Source organism: Scophthalmus maximus, chromosome 5 (genome assembly GCF_022379125.1).
Source record: "Scophthalmus maximus strain ysfricsl-2021 chromosome 5, ASM2237912v1, whole genome shotgun sequence".
NCBI classification, from domain to species: Eukaryota; Metazoa; Chordata; class Actinopteri; order Pleuronectiformes; family Scophthalmidae; genus Scophthalmus; species Scophthalmus maximus.
The window spans coordinates 21,233,376-21,248,217 of record NC_061519.1 but is presented as its reverse complement, the minus strand read 5'-3'; the positions used below and the strand labels follow the sequence as shown (position 1 = coordinate 21,248,217).

Below are 14,842 nucleotides of genomic sequence, written 5' to 3'. Positions count from 1 at the left end.
ACGAAACAATCTACATCCGTCTCCCTCCACAGGCCTACCTGGGAGCCCACTGCAGGAAAAGTAACGCCCTGCTCGCGTAGATTCTTGATCATCGCCGAGATCAGACTGAGTTGTGGATCGTTGCGGAAGTCCTCCGCCCACTCCACCATGAGGGCCTTCAGCTTCTCACACACTTTGGGGTGGCCCTGGAGCAAAAAGCATGTAGTGAGAACGAGGATTGGTGCAAGAGCTGGTTTCACAACTTAATGAGGTTATATGGATAACACATAGAAAAAATGACCACATACCTTGTTTAAGACATTACTGACTTCGCTGGCAAACTCTCTGGAACACACCTCCAAGTGGAATATCTTCCCACAGTTTGAGACGCAAGCACCAAGAAGCTAAAAGGATTTTAGAAAAAGATTTGGTTACTCCACTAGCTCCCATATCTTAGTGAGGAGTCACAAGGAGACAACGCGACACCTCCATGAACATGAAAACATGAACACACACACACACACACACACACACACACACACACACACACACACACACACACACACACACACACACACACACACACACACACACACACACACACACACACACACACACACACACACACACACACACACACACACACGGCTGTTTGTTTCCTGTCTGCTTACAGTCAGAGCCTGCATGGCCACATGAGGATCCTTGTGGTTCACTCTTCTCATTATAGAGCGGAGACATTCTTTAGGCCTGCAACAGAACAGCAGATATCAAAAGGGTTGTGGAAATGAATTGCTCGGCCAAAGAACAACATCACTGCAGACCTTTTTACACCGAGAATTAATATTTATCTTCAGTCTCTACCTGTACAATTTGTGTCCCTGGGTTCTATCTCCTACCCTGGGCTATGTGTTTTGTTTTTTAAAACTGAAAACATTTAAAGAAAAGCCGCTAGATGTGTTTGTGTGCATTCGTTACTGTACGTGTGGCTGAGTATGAAAACGGTTGACTAACCCGGTGCGCGACTGCCCTATCTTATCACATATGTCCAGAATGAGGCCCCAGTCCTCAGCCGTGTTCATCTCACTGGTTGCTTTCTCTGCAGGAAAGAAGCACAACAACAGCAAAAAAAAAAAACTTGAAGATTGCAAAAGCACTTTTATCATGACTTATCGAGTTTAGAGACAAAGTGTGAAAGGAGAGTTTACAATACGTGCTTGAGAGATCCTATCTATATTCTAAAAAATATGTACAAAATAAGCTAAACTATGGAAACGAGCATAAATACTAGAGCGATACAGGGGGCTCACAAAAACAGAGGCCCCTTATAAAGTGACAGTCCTGCAGTAAATATCAATCTGATGAAGCTCCTGTTTGTTTGTCCGTAGGTATTGATTTAACATTATGTTGCTGATTCAAGTTTACTTTTGACACTGTAGCTTGTGCCATTGTGAAGATAAACCCATCAGCTTCATTCAGAGGTGTTGAGAGTTTCTCTTTGTCATTACAGTTTCAATGTGTTCAGTAGTGGAACAAGTACTCTTCTTTACTTGACTGAAAGTACAAATACAGCGGTCCCCAAAAGTCCTACATTCAAAATAATTAGAGTGCAGAATTATTAGCAACAAAATGTTCAATCAACGGCACAAGGAGTAATTCTGCACATGTACAATGTTTCCTGTGACTGATGTACGGTTCTAAATGTCACATGTTAAAACCAATGCATCAATGTTTAAGCTGCAGTTTACCGTTGTAGCCGCTTGTAGGTTGAGCTTAAGTCGTTTAAGCCATGTTATTTACAGTTAACTAGTTTGGACCAGCGGTTTCCCACCTTAGGGATCGGGCCCTTTAAAATAGTCAAGAGATAAATTAGAGTAATGTCACGGTTAATAGGGGGAGAGGGAAAAAAGTTCTGCTCAACAAATCTATTTGTTGTCCTTTTTTCTAATCTCTGCAAAAATTAGCATGTCATTGTGCTGCTGTGGCCCCATGTGGTAATGTGCAGTGAGGTGTTGGTGTACTTTGCCCCATCCTCTCTTTCACAACACCTGCTAATGATGTGGTTCACCACTCCACCCAGAACAAAGAGGCGAAAGGAAACACACTGTAGCTATGTGGTTTCACACTGAGACACACACACACACACACACACACACACACACACACAGCCAGCCACTGTGCCATGTCAGGCTCATCACATCGGTTAACCACCGTTCAGAGACACAGGGTGAGGTGCTGATGGGGCAGGTGGCTAGCTAGCTGGCTGGCTGGCTAGCTAGCGAGCTAGCTTCCATTAGCTGATGACAACATCAATATCACGCGTCTTATTAACAGTTCAACTTGAACAAAGTATGAACCACACACACGCCATATGGCTTGGGAATGAAATACAAAGAAAGTAAAACAACAATGACAAGTGGCGCTAAGGAATAAAACTCCACAAAATGTGGAACTTAAAAAAAACAAGAAACGTTTGCCGAGGATTCTGGATGCTAAGTTGCCGCTAGCTACATCCCATTGGATCGGGCTAGCTAGTCGGCTAGCCGGATCACAACAAACACGGGGAGCACAGACCGTAGGATTGTACGTTTACATATTCATACACATGCAATACACACGAAAACATCAGCCGCATAACATTAAAGCAGCGCAGGTCCTGGGGCCAACCGAGAGGCTAACCCGCCGCTGGACTACACCAAACAAAGCTGTCTCGGTCGCTGCTACCTCGGCTAGCATCGCTAGCTTGTCGATCACTCACCCACATCTTGGTCGTAGGGGTTGGTCGCGAAGAGAGGCATCGCTGGTGCGTTGGGGCAGCGACAGATTTCACCCTTCCGCCCGTTGGTCTCTCTTTCCACCCTCTCTCTGGTTCTTATTTCACGCAGTAAAAACGCATAGTAACGACGCGTTCGCGGACGCGGACGTGGAGCGGAGCCGAGCGGGACCCTCTCCTCCGGACACTGCCGCTGCTGCTCCTCCGCCAGACGGCAACAAGCGGGCGACTGTGGTCGTGGCTCGTCCGGCGACTTGAGTCCGCGGCGTGTTGTCACCGACTGCTCTTCACTTCGGCGCTGTGCACCGGCGAGGAGAGGAATTCAAAAGAAGAACCATGAGCCACACATCGCCTTTACAACACACACACACACACACAAACACAAAAAAAACATGTCATCGTCAGGTGATGGCGACCACGTGACGTCATCCCGTCGCTTTGATCACGAAACAGTTTGAGGGAGATTTTAAATAATTTCTCTCAAATTACTTTTATGCTTCTCTTAAATACCTTTGACAGTTGTAAGTGTTATTTCACTCGCTATCTTTAAATTATGTTGTCATTATTTTTATTATTGCTATTATTTTTATTATTATTATTATTATTATTATGATTATTATTATTATATCAGGTAATGTTCAAAAAGAGAGGCCCACAACCTAGGTGCTATAGAGCTAGATCTAGGGCTGCAACTAACGATTATTTTCGTTGTCGATTAATCTGCTGAGTATTTTCCCGATTAATCGATTAGTTTGTTAGATCCAGAAAAATGTCAGAAAATAGTGAAAAACCCCAAACCCCAAGATGATGTTTTGTTTTGTCCACACACCGAAGATATTAAGTTTACTGTCATAGAGGAGCAAAGAAACCAGAAAATATTCACATTTAAAAAGCTGAAATCAGAGTGTTTTGACTTTTTTTTCATAATAACTACTTCAACCAATTAATCGATTATCAAAATAGTTGGTTGATTAATTTAGTAATCGATTACTAAGCGATTAATCGATTAACTGTTGCAGCTCTAGAGTTATCCTTTTAAAAACACATTAAAAAAGTGGTTTTCAGGAGGATCTACGACAGTTACGCTCAGTATCCACTTTTACAAACTGTTCTTGAAACTCAATTTTATCTTATGGGTTTTTCCTCAACTATATTGATATTTTGTTTTACTGATTTGTTTTTGGTTTTACCATCATGTTTGTATATCTGTTTATTCCTGTATTTCCATGTTTTTACAGGACAGGACTTTGTAAGTGTGCCTTGAAATTCGCTTCATAAATAGATCAAATAAACATGACACTTGGCTGCTGCATTGGAGTGACTGTATTTGACCTTTGAAACACTAATATAGTTGTAAAAAAAAAATTATAGTAGCATTTGAAAGCAAAGTTCACATCAAAATATTCTCAATAAAATAATAAACATTATACAGATGTAATACATATTCTAGTTTTGGCATGTTAATTAGTATTTTTCATTAAACACATACATATTGCATAACAGATGTCGCATAGGGCCAGATGTGTTACCCTTTCACCAATACTGAAGAACCCAACAGTCGCCACCATGAGAAAGAACCTATACAGTCTATGGAAAGAACATGGCGACAGCAGGAAGAAAAACTCAGGTTTAAAAGAAGAAATCTGGACCCAGGGTGATGGGCCCTTAAATTTGGCTTGAGATTGTGTTTATAACACAAGAATCATTAATTCACTTATTTTTTTTTACAGATTCTTGTCTTATATTTTTTTTCGCTGTCACTTTGGAGAGATTCTCAAAAATAATTAGATGTTTTAGATGACAGCATACAGTTAAGTAATGACTCTACCCATTGATTTTCCTACTTACCTGATTATTAATCCCTCAGCCTGTGAGCATTATTTCACATTAAAATACACTACTTGTGTCTGTATTTGTGTCTTCCCTGCCTCGTTTAATAATCACAACATTTATTGGGAATAAAATCATTGACTCCACACACAGATTCTTTCCCATTTTATTGAGATAAGTGTCCTGGCCTGGTCCATGGGAACTTGGTAATAAAATTAAGGCATAATAAGCCTACTGCTACTCAGTCCTTCAGCCTTATATAAATCTGCAAAAGGTCAATCATAAAACAATAACAACTGATTATGCAAATCATTAACATGTAACATATTTCACATATTGTATTTGGCATAACGAGTAAATCATCTTATAATGGCTACATTACAAAACATCACCATATTGTTAATGTATACCTCATACTGTATAAAACTGGCAGTCTAAAATCTAAGAAATACGATCCTTTATAAAACAGCAGCACTGCTCACACTGAGCATCTATTTTTTTTTTAAAAAAAGACAATGATATTTCAGTTTGCAGAAAGGCGAAATTGACATTATTTGTTTTCTGAGTTTGCAGTCATTTGCTGATGTTGAGTGGGTGCCCACCATTTTCCCGGGAGCACATTTCTTGATCTGTGACGAAATTGGATGGTATAAAAATAGTTCTACTCTATTAACAACATAATCCTCCCTCTGGTATTGATTTTCTGCGAGTGTAAAGATTGAGAAGTAAGCTAAGAAATAAAGTGATATGAAATTAGATCAACAATGTACCTTTTGTGAAATATTATTTACAAATACACCTGTACAACAGTGGCAACAACAAACAATGACTTAGTATAGCCTAGATATAATGAACAAAAATATAAATGCAACACTATTGTTTTCATTCATAAGCTGCAATAACATTTCTAAGACTTGGCATGCTGATTGAAGGAGTGCCAAGCAGAGCAGTGTCTGCAGAATCGAATGTCCATCATTCCACCATCAGCTGTCTCAGAAGGCATTTCCAAGAGTTTGGCAGCACTGCGAACCGTCCGTACGCCCACCAACCACATGCCACTGTGTCAGCACAAGATCCACTTCAGACATTAAGTCGTGAAATAGGACAACCGACCCCCCTGTTGTTCAATTGCCTGTACACATGCTCCAAATAAAAACCTCCCGGACAAGTTTTGTCAGCTGTTTTGTTCAGTTTCTGATTTGCAGTCTGACTTCTAAAACCTTTAACATTTAAAAGATGTTGCATGTTGCCTTTATATTTTTGTTCAGTGGAAATGTCTAAATTCTCACGTTTCCTTCATTACAAATACCAAATAAATGCCATAGTGGACTGGCTCTGTGCTTTTTCTCTCCTCTGCACCATACTGTGTTGTAAAGTGCCTTTGAGACAAAGATAGGCCCGAGTCTCACTGACGCTCAACTGGGCTTCATCAGGGGCCTCCATTCATCTAGAGCTCCTCCTCGTGTCCTTCATCATCCTCGGATCTTCAACCTCAACTTCAGCGTGTTCAACCTTTCTCCCAAGGACAGCTCGCACTGTCGTAGATGGGTGCTATAAAACTGGCACTTTTACTGTGAAGAGAACAACAAAAAGTAAACAAATCAGATATTCTTAACACTTTTGGGATGATGCTCACAGGCTGGTGTATTTACAGCTGTAGCAACAGTAATAACACAACTATTGTGTATATGGTAATCTGAAATCTTATCATAATGATGAATATACATGGCTAAAAAGGTTGCGTAATGTGAAACAAACCATACAGCCAAGCTGGATACAGGATGTTACATTTGAGATTTGGTTCATGTCGTTTTTTCATATTTTCAAAACAAGGCGCATTTTTATCTCAGAATCATCCCTCAGGTGCCTGGGGCCTGAAAATGAGGACACATCTGAAGGATGAACATTATATCTCAAACTTCACATCTGCTTTACTTAAATTACGTCTTCCTGGTGGTGTAACACACAGAGCACCAACATTGCATTAACCTTCAGCACAAAATATCAGCAGCCCATGCATTGTGTACTCCAATTTGATCTCATTCATTAAAAACTACAATGCCCAGCTGTTTGAGGAAATTAGATATTTGTGACCTATTTTTAAAGATTTACACATGTAGTAGGAATGGATGAACCCAGGGCAATGTGTCGCACACTGACAGGGTTGCATTTGGAAATATTGAGAGACAGAGAAGCACATCATTCAAAAAGGTCTGATGTATAGAAGGTACTGACAGTCGGAGGCACGTTCACAGATGAATCCGATGCGGTCAGTGCAGTAGAAATCGTTCCAGTTGGCGTTATGGATAAGACCGGCACAGTCCTCGCCGTCTTCATGACCATGGGTCCAGTTATCAGGCTGGCCAGGCTTCCACTTCCTGACAGAGACAACATGAACAATATGAATCAGAGTCCAACCATCATAGAAGGTGTTTGTTAGTTCGGTCATAGAAAAAGGAATCAAGTCAGAAATCAAATTAACACATTCTACTCACTTGAAAACAGGTAATGTCCCATCCACCCACTTCCAGACATTTTCCTCCTCCTTATCAGTAAGGCCCAGCCAGAAATAACCTTTTTCAGCAATTGCATTTCTCACAAATTGCTGCGGATAGAAGAGCAACAGATATTTTTCAGCATAATTAGTTGTTTATATAGATATAATTTTTTTTTTAAATTAATTCTTTAAAGGCAATGATAAAATAATAAAAAATAATGTCTGGGTCTGATCATTTACCTGTTCTTCATTGTCATTGATTATGACCATATGAGATGACACGTTAGTGCAAAACTGGCTGGCCTCATCAAAGTTGAGTCTCTGGGGACCAGAGGAGAAGTAATAGCAGCTGTCTCCAAACTTTCTGAACCCTGGTGGGCAACCTGCAACGATCAATTACCACATTGATGTCACGCTGCACAAGTTAAACCACTGACATGGATCAACATTTGTAAAGATATACCACATATATGTTTTCTATCTTTATGTCATCATTTAACTCACCAGGCGTTGGAGTAGTCGCGACAGGGAGTTGTACCTGCCGGGACACGGAGCCCTCTGATTCCACTGCTGGTTTGGGGGGCTCAGGTGGTTTGGAAGGTTCCGGGACCCGAGTGGCCTGAGTTGGCTTTAAAATTAGAGGAGGTGCATGCGCCGGTATTCCTGGCAACCCTGGAGGGCCGGGAGGGCCGATAGGTCCAACAGCCCCACGAGGCCCATCCAAACCAGCAGGTCCCACATCACCTCTGGGCCCCTGTGGTCCTTGGGGTCCTGGCATCCCTGGAGTTCCATCCCTGCCAGGCAGCCCCTGAGGCCCTGTGTCACCCCTATCACCAGGGCTTCCAGATCGACCTCCAGACCCTCGCGATCCTTTAGATCCTGGGAGACCCCGGGCCCCAATTGCTCCCTTTGGACCTGTCGCACCTGGTGGTCCAGCAGCACCTTTCTCTCCTTTAGGTCCCATCACTCCTACCACCCCTTTGTCTCCTTTATCACCCTTTTGTCCTGTGGGGCCAGTGGGACCCATGGGACCCCTGTCTCCCCTGGTTCCCCTTGGACCCGGTGGACCTAAAAGATATTAAAAACTTGTCATGTGAAGAGTCATTCAAAATACATAGATATGGTTCTTTTGGATGCAAATCCATTTCAGAAGTGAGGATTTGCAACAGTTTAACAGATGACATTAGATAATTTAATCTTCTATAGTTTTTATAATAAAAAAAAAATGGAGGGAGGTAGGATGGGTAAAGGATGGATTAACTATTTATGTACGAGGTAATGTCAAATAAATAATCAAATCTAAATCACAACTTTTAACAATATGCAGATAAGTGTGTTATGTGTATATTAAATTTAAAAAATTAACATGACCATAAATGCGTTTGACCATTTTTAAGATGCACACAAACACGTCTGTATTCTTACCCTGCAAGATGGTGAAGTTGGTGATGAGCTGAGAGTGCTTGCTGTCCACGAGCTTCATCTCCTCCATCACCATAGACAGGTTGTTGACCTCTCTGTCCAGCCTGGCTGCCAGCTCATCCTGCTGCGCGCGCAGCTCTTTGCCGTCCGCTTCGGCATCTGTCACGCTGCCGTTCAGCCCCAGCAGCAGGTCTGAATGCCGGATCACTGTCTCAGCACAGGATCTCAGGCCGTTCAGGTCGGAGCTAATGGCTCCTAGGAGCTGTGCGGCGAAGCTCACGTTGCCAGTCACGCGGTCCATGTCATACTCGTGTCTGTCTAGCCGCGCCTCCATCTCATCAAACTTCGATGAGGTGGCGTTATCGTGGTCTCTCTGGTGGTCCATCAGCTCACGCATGCTCTGGTCATGTCCCTCAGTGAGGGCTGAGGCGTTCTGGATCTGGCTGACAAGCGTGCTGAGCTGAGCCCCCAAGTCATCGAGGGCTTCCCCATTGGACCGGGCCAGGGCTGAGTTGTTGGCTGCCAAAACCTGGAGATTCTGGACCTTTTCCTTTAGCCACTCTGTGTCAGCCCGGTTCTGTCTCGCTGTCTGCTGCAGACCCTGGTAATCATTCTTCAGCTTCTGCACTGCCTGCCCTGCGTCCTCGACCGTCTTCTGTAGTGTGCTGAGCAGATTGCGTTGCTGGGACTGGGTGATGTTCAGCGCACTGACACTAACCTGGGTCTGGCTCTGCACTTTGACCTGGCCCTGTATCTCTGACTGGAGCCGTGCAGTGTCTGTCTGGAGGTCGTCAATCACGCCACTATAGGTGACCAAGGTCTGGTTAAGGCCGCGCAGCGAGGCCGCATTTCCGTCCAGAAAGCTCTGCAGGGACCCGTGGCCGTTTTGCATGTCATCCCCTGTGAGCCGAAGCTCATCGAGGACGTCCCTGTTTTTGGTTGCCCTGAGCGCAATGTCATTGAGTTGCTGCTGTAACGCCTCCAGATCTGACTTGAAAGTCTTGATTGCACTCGTGGCATTAACTGACTTCTCTCCTGCCTGGTCATCTAAAAAGGTGACACGCCAAAAATATTATGAAAGAAAGAATGTAAAATGTCACAGCGCATGGCTTTCAAAATTATGCAGCTACTGTAAATGAAAACCGTCCCCATTTGAAATCTAATCTTGTGTTAGTGAGACTTACCTAGTTTCTTTAGATCTGTCTCCACAGCATTGATCTTGCCTCCGTAATTCTGCATGCCCTCTGTGACATTGTCCATTCGCTGGACCACTGACGAAAGAGGAAAGAGAAAGTGTGGAACAGAAATGGATGGAAAAGAAGCAATGAGTTAGATTAGAAGGACAATTCCTTGATAACAGTAATCCTTACTAGTGTGCACTTTGGGATTCTTGTACTTTAAATCTTCCATTCCTAGTACTTGGCACATTTGTACTTTAGTGCACCTACACTTTAAACTTGGCATGAGCTTACATCCCCTGTACCAACTCTATGTTTGTAGTCTTGACAGTGTGTTGTTGTCATAGTCGATGTTATCTTTGTGGATATTTTAAAGTCAACCTTGAGCCTTCGACCGTCTGATGAAAATAGTTTCTGTTTCTGAACAGCAGAGGATGCTGTTGTATTCACACCTCTCCGGGGAAAAACTGGGAACTTGAGCACCAATTCTTGAACACAGGATGTTGAACAAGGTGAAAAGTTTCCTAAGACTGTTGTAACCCGGCAACTGTGCATCTGTTGAGCGAAGCAAACCTCAATTTTCCAAGGACATTCATAAATTCCACTTCCACGAGTATAAATAATGTCAAACACATGATGAATACCACACTAACACGCTTTGACTCGAGATCGACTTTCTCTTTCCCTCCTCACATCTGCAACAAGAATCCGTCTCCTCTCCTCCGCAGATTGTTTTTCTGTCGGTATGGGGCCGGCTGGAAACTGCACTGGAAGATGTCCTAAGCGTTCGCTGTTATCATTCCAGAAGTGACAAAAACACGGGGCAATAACAGGCACTTGGGACAAACAAAAACACATGGGCCCAGTTTCAAAGAGCTGTTGGTCAACTGCTGCGAGCAGGAGTATGCAGCTTGAGTCTTCTCCCCTTCTCTTTCACTTCTTTGTCTGAGTGAACTGGTATGTGCCTTGCTTGTTGCTCTTAACGTTCATTCGAACATTTAAAATGACCATATTGCGAGAGCGCTCCCATTGAGAAAAGTAGCAATATTTCCACACTATCTTTCCTCCTTGATCACTGAAATACCTTATACTTATCGCCCTCCGTTAATCTTTACATCTCCCCACAGCCCTGTATTGGAAGAGCATTATTAGTTATATAAGGTTTCTAATTCGAGCAAGGCTTATTGGCTTCCTATTGCGATACAGGTTATGAGCCATAATCAGACCCAACGTGATGCCTGGTAGATTAATGCTGCTCCAGGAGCAGGCGCTTAGTGACACAGTTTGTAACGCAGACAACGGTCTTGAATTTTTAACAAAAATGGGTAATTTGGAGGGCCAAGATGGAGAAACTTCAAAATTGTATATATGTTTGCAAGTGAAGTATATGCAGTATAAAGGATGGAGCGGACAGACACACAGGACAGAACCAGCCTGCGCTTGTTTCCCCGCAACCTCAAAACTATGTCGGACACATGAAGCCATTTGTGAGTTAACCTGTGGTTCATGAGACAACAAATTGCCACCAAGCCATAAAATCTCCTCTGGGTTGTTAAGCACGTGCAGTCGCTGCATGGTCATCTGGCAGACATTAGAAATCAAACCATCCCATGTGCTTTCCGCTAACACAGACCCAAAGTTGGAAACACCAAAACAATCCTGACGGTCCGGACGAGGCACGATTCAGATTCACATCCGAACTTGATGTTAAGAGTTAAGTCATTCCACATTGGGTGAATTTTAGCCTTTTGTTTGTTGGTAGAGGTACATGGTTCACCAGGTCAGAGCAAGTGGGACTTCAATATTTTTACAAGAAGGTATTTTTCACAGGTTTTTTGTTTGAATGACTTCTGCCACAAATGTGTGTTAAACTGGACAAAACACAAAGTACATTCCATATTGATGATCCGTGACATAACTTGTGTTGCTTTAAGTGCGGTGCTGCATAACAAATGTGTTTCCTATCTAAAGCCAAAGCTTAACTCGGAGACATATCAATTCAGCGGAGAGTAAACAATGAATATTGTCAAGGGATTCTCTCCAAGAGGTAAATCTTAGGCTGTAATCACTGACTTTTGGTTTTTCCATCCTGTTGCCAGTGATTCGACCAATTAAGCGCGAGAGACGAAGACAGAGACGGACTCCACATGAGGGGCGGGGGACGGCGAGAGGAGTGGAAGATCTGCTAAAAATAGAGTCTGCTGCGCATATTTAAATTGTGATATGTTCATCTCTATTTTATTGTCTAGCTATGTTGAAAAGCAGAACATCAAGAGTTGAATTGATGATGTCACTAAGTTAACATTTTAGAAGTTGGTCTACTGCCACTAAACTAAAGTTTAATACAAGAAAAGAACAATAGGAGAGAGTTTTTTGATGAACCTGTGAATACTAGACTCTTGCTGTTACAAGTGAAGTTCCTCGCCATGGGATTATTGTAAGTCTTATTTCTTATTTGTCTTATCTTATCTTAGGGGCTGTCAACAATAACTTGCCATAAATATGCAACATACATAACACCAACCTTATCCTCCATGACAAACTCTTCCTTATTTAAGTAAGAGTCCTTCTGCATTGAATGTATTTGTCAATATTATATTGAAAATTGCTTGAAAACAATATGAAATGCACTATAGTGTTAAAACTTGGCATGAGAAATATTTGAAATAATTACAGTATGAATGTCTGGTACTTACACGAAGGATTTTTTTTCAAACTTCAGTTTCGACTTACCTTTGTATCCGAGTACAGCCACTGCTATGGTGAGCAGCGCACACAGCACGTAGAGGAGGGCGATGGCAGCCCTCAGAGCCCAGTCATTTTTACACTTGGTGCACTCTGTACCCTCCTGGATTCCTACGACATAGAACAGAATGTGTCACATATCGTTGTGCTGCACGCGGTAAGTCTGCTTCATTCTAATTTTGCAATGTTGAGAAGCGAAAGTAACTCAAATATTGTGCAACAGCAGCAGTGAGGGGCCAAAGGTTTTTCATTCAAAAATGAAATCACTTGGGACATTTTTTTTTCTCCATTTCATAACTAAGTTTAGTTCTGTAGGACTTGAAGCGGGACACTCTGTGCCTTTCTTCAGCCAAGTATCTATTGAAAACATTCATCCCCCTGAGCGGCCAAGACGCCTCACTATGAATCAATATGAAAAATAATGCACATGTGTTATCCATACGACAGAAGAACCCCAAACAAAACAGTACCTTTCCCCTTCTGTGACATTCCTCATGGCCATCTGACCTAAAACTACGGTGCAGTGAAATCTTTGGTCGTTCACGTCACAGATGTGCGCTTATCCAGTACAAGGCCATGTGGTGCAATACTAAACATGATAATATGGGCAGGATGTTTACTTTAACTTCGTTACAACTGACCAAGTAGCCTCTGGCTAGCAAGAGGGCAGCTGGTGTATGTTCACGACAGACAATGGAGATCTTCATGACGGTGGTACAATCTTTAAAGCGGAACATGCAGGAAGACGGAATCTGGGGAAACCTGCAACACTTTACCAGACGACAAGGTGATTAAAAATAGATGGTTTCAAATGGAAAACTATGGTTTGAACTATGGCAAGAAACACAAGCGATTAATTACATGGGTCTTAAACAAGCCAACAGTTTAGACAGATTAGTTACTGCGTGTTATGTAGAATTTGCTTTTGCATGTGATATAAAGATAATGCTGAACCCCTGAGCTTACTTCTCCTTCGACAGACATTTAAGCCTAAGTAAACAGGTGCATAATCAAAACATGCTCCTTAGCATTATGGGTAGGTCTATTGTTTCCCCTGCAGCTGGACTGACATCTTCAGACGACTTCCTCGTCAAACAGTGTCAGAGGCCTCACTCTGTCCCTTCAAGCCATGTCAACCCCCGATGAGACTCAATCTGTAGCCAGAGGAGGCTCCATCCTTCCCAGTCAGGGGTGGGCCGGGACCACCAGAAGGGTACTGAGGGTTCGACGACCTCTCTGCTTTGGACCCACACATCTGTGCAAACATCGCATCCGACCACCTCAAAGGAGCCCAGCCGTGGACACAGACGTGGATATCCAGACCACTGTTGTCCTTACGTGTACTCGGAGCCAGTGTGGAGAGCGCTCCATGAGAGACCAGAAGACCCCCCCCCCCCCATCCAACTGGTCCTGACCACATGCTGTTAAAAGGACAACATCAAGCCGTGTAAACAATCAGCCAGCCGTCTGCAGTTTCTGGGTCAAAAGCAGGGCAGCGGTGGTTTTAGAGTTTGAACCAGACCATAGTGGCAGTATCATATGTGCGTTCCTCACGCTTGCAGGGTCACTGAGTTTCAAATACTTTCTCACAGCCCCAAAGACCTTTCATTAAGGGCTTCACAAATCTAGACGTTCTAATAATAAAGTTCTGTACAGACCCCCTGCTACTAACATACAAGAACAAATTCTTCTCAGCAACGCCGCCACATACCTTTGTTTACTGGACTGTACGGCAGACGGGGCATGAAAAGTAAAAGCGGCCTTGTCAGGACCATTTCTCTCATCAACCTGCGTTGACGACTCAGCTCATTTTCTGAGTTTAACATGTTTGCTGATTAAATCCATGCCGTTGTAATGTCCACCTGCTGTACTCTGAGTGGTTAATGAGTGCTAAAGGAGTTGCTACCACATTTTAGCACTATTGAAACCAGACAACTATAGGGTAGTTATGGTAGGGGTAATTAATTACGCTACCACAACAGTGTCAGGGGCTAGAACAGCACTGCTGGGGCACTATGTCAGCTGCCTCACACCCTGTCAGACTCAGCATCAATGGCAGGAATGGTAAAGGCAAGTCTGTTTATTTATAGAGCCTTTAAAATCTTAACGCCAAACCTTAAAGAGTAATGGTTGAGATGACTCATGAAGTTGAGTGAGAAATTAACACTCAAAAGCTAAATGACGAGTCTTAAAAGAGGACTTGAAAGTTCCAATAGGTGGGAAAGACTTGACAAACTACCCTGGGCAGCAATGGGGAAAAGATCAGTCACCTTTGGGAAAGTGGCCTGGAATGTAGCAAGTAATCAAGCAGTTTGCCCATAATGGAAAAAAATAAATGGGTAAAATCATAACTAAAGATGAAAGTGTTGTAACTGTCAGCACAATAATTCAAATACATATGTAGCCTCTACACAAACTTGA

The 14,842-nt window shown here is 42.9% G+C and overlaps 1 protein-coding gene across 1 annotated transcript in view; it reads right to left on the bottom strand.

The window, feature by feature from the left end:
- Nucleotides 1-14,842, bottom strand: part of LOC118310418 (collectin-12) — a 38,144-nt gene that overhangs the window by 7,204 nt on the left and 16,098 nt on the right. Inside the window, exons 3-14 of the mRNA XM_035633342.2 lie at nucleotides 12,410-12,532; nucleotides 9,683-9,769; nucleotides 8,502-9,545; nucleotides 7,581-8,144; nucleotides 7,317-7,459; nucleotides 7,075-7,184; nucleotides 6,811-6,957; nucleotides 2,735-3,072; nucleotides 991-1,075; nucleotides 651-726; nucleotides 288-383; nucleotides 39-185 (exon numbers count right to left, since the gene is read on the bottom strand). Of these exons, the coding sequence (XP_035489235.1) occupies nucleotides 39-185; nucleotides 288-383; nucleotides 651-726; nucleotides 991-1,075; nucleotides 2,735-3,072; nucleotides 6,811-6,957; nucleotides 7,075-7,184; nucleotides 7,317-7,459; nucleotides 7,581-8,144; nucleotides 8,502-9,545; nucleotides 9,683-9,769; nucleotides 12,410-12,532 (2,960 nt within the window). The remainder of the gene's footprint in view (nucleotides 1-38; nucleotides 186-287; nucleotides 384-650; nucleotides 727-990; nucleotides 1,076-2,734; nucleotides 3,073-6,810; nucleotides 6,958-7,074; nucleotides 7,185-7,316; nucleotides 7,460-7,580; nucleotides 8,145-8,501; nucleotides 9,546-9,682; nucleotides 9,770-12,409; nucleotides 12,533-14,842) is intronic.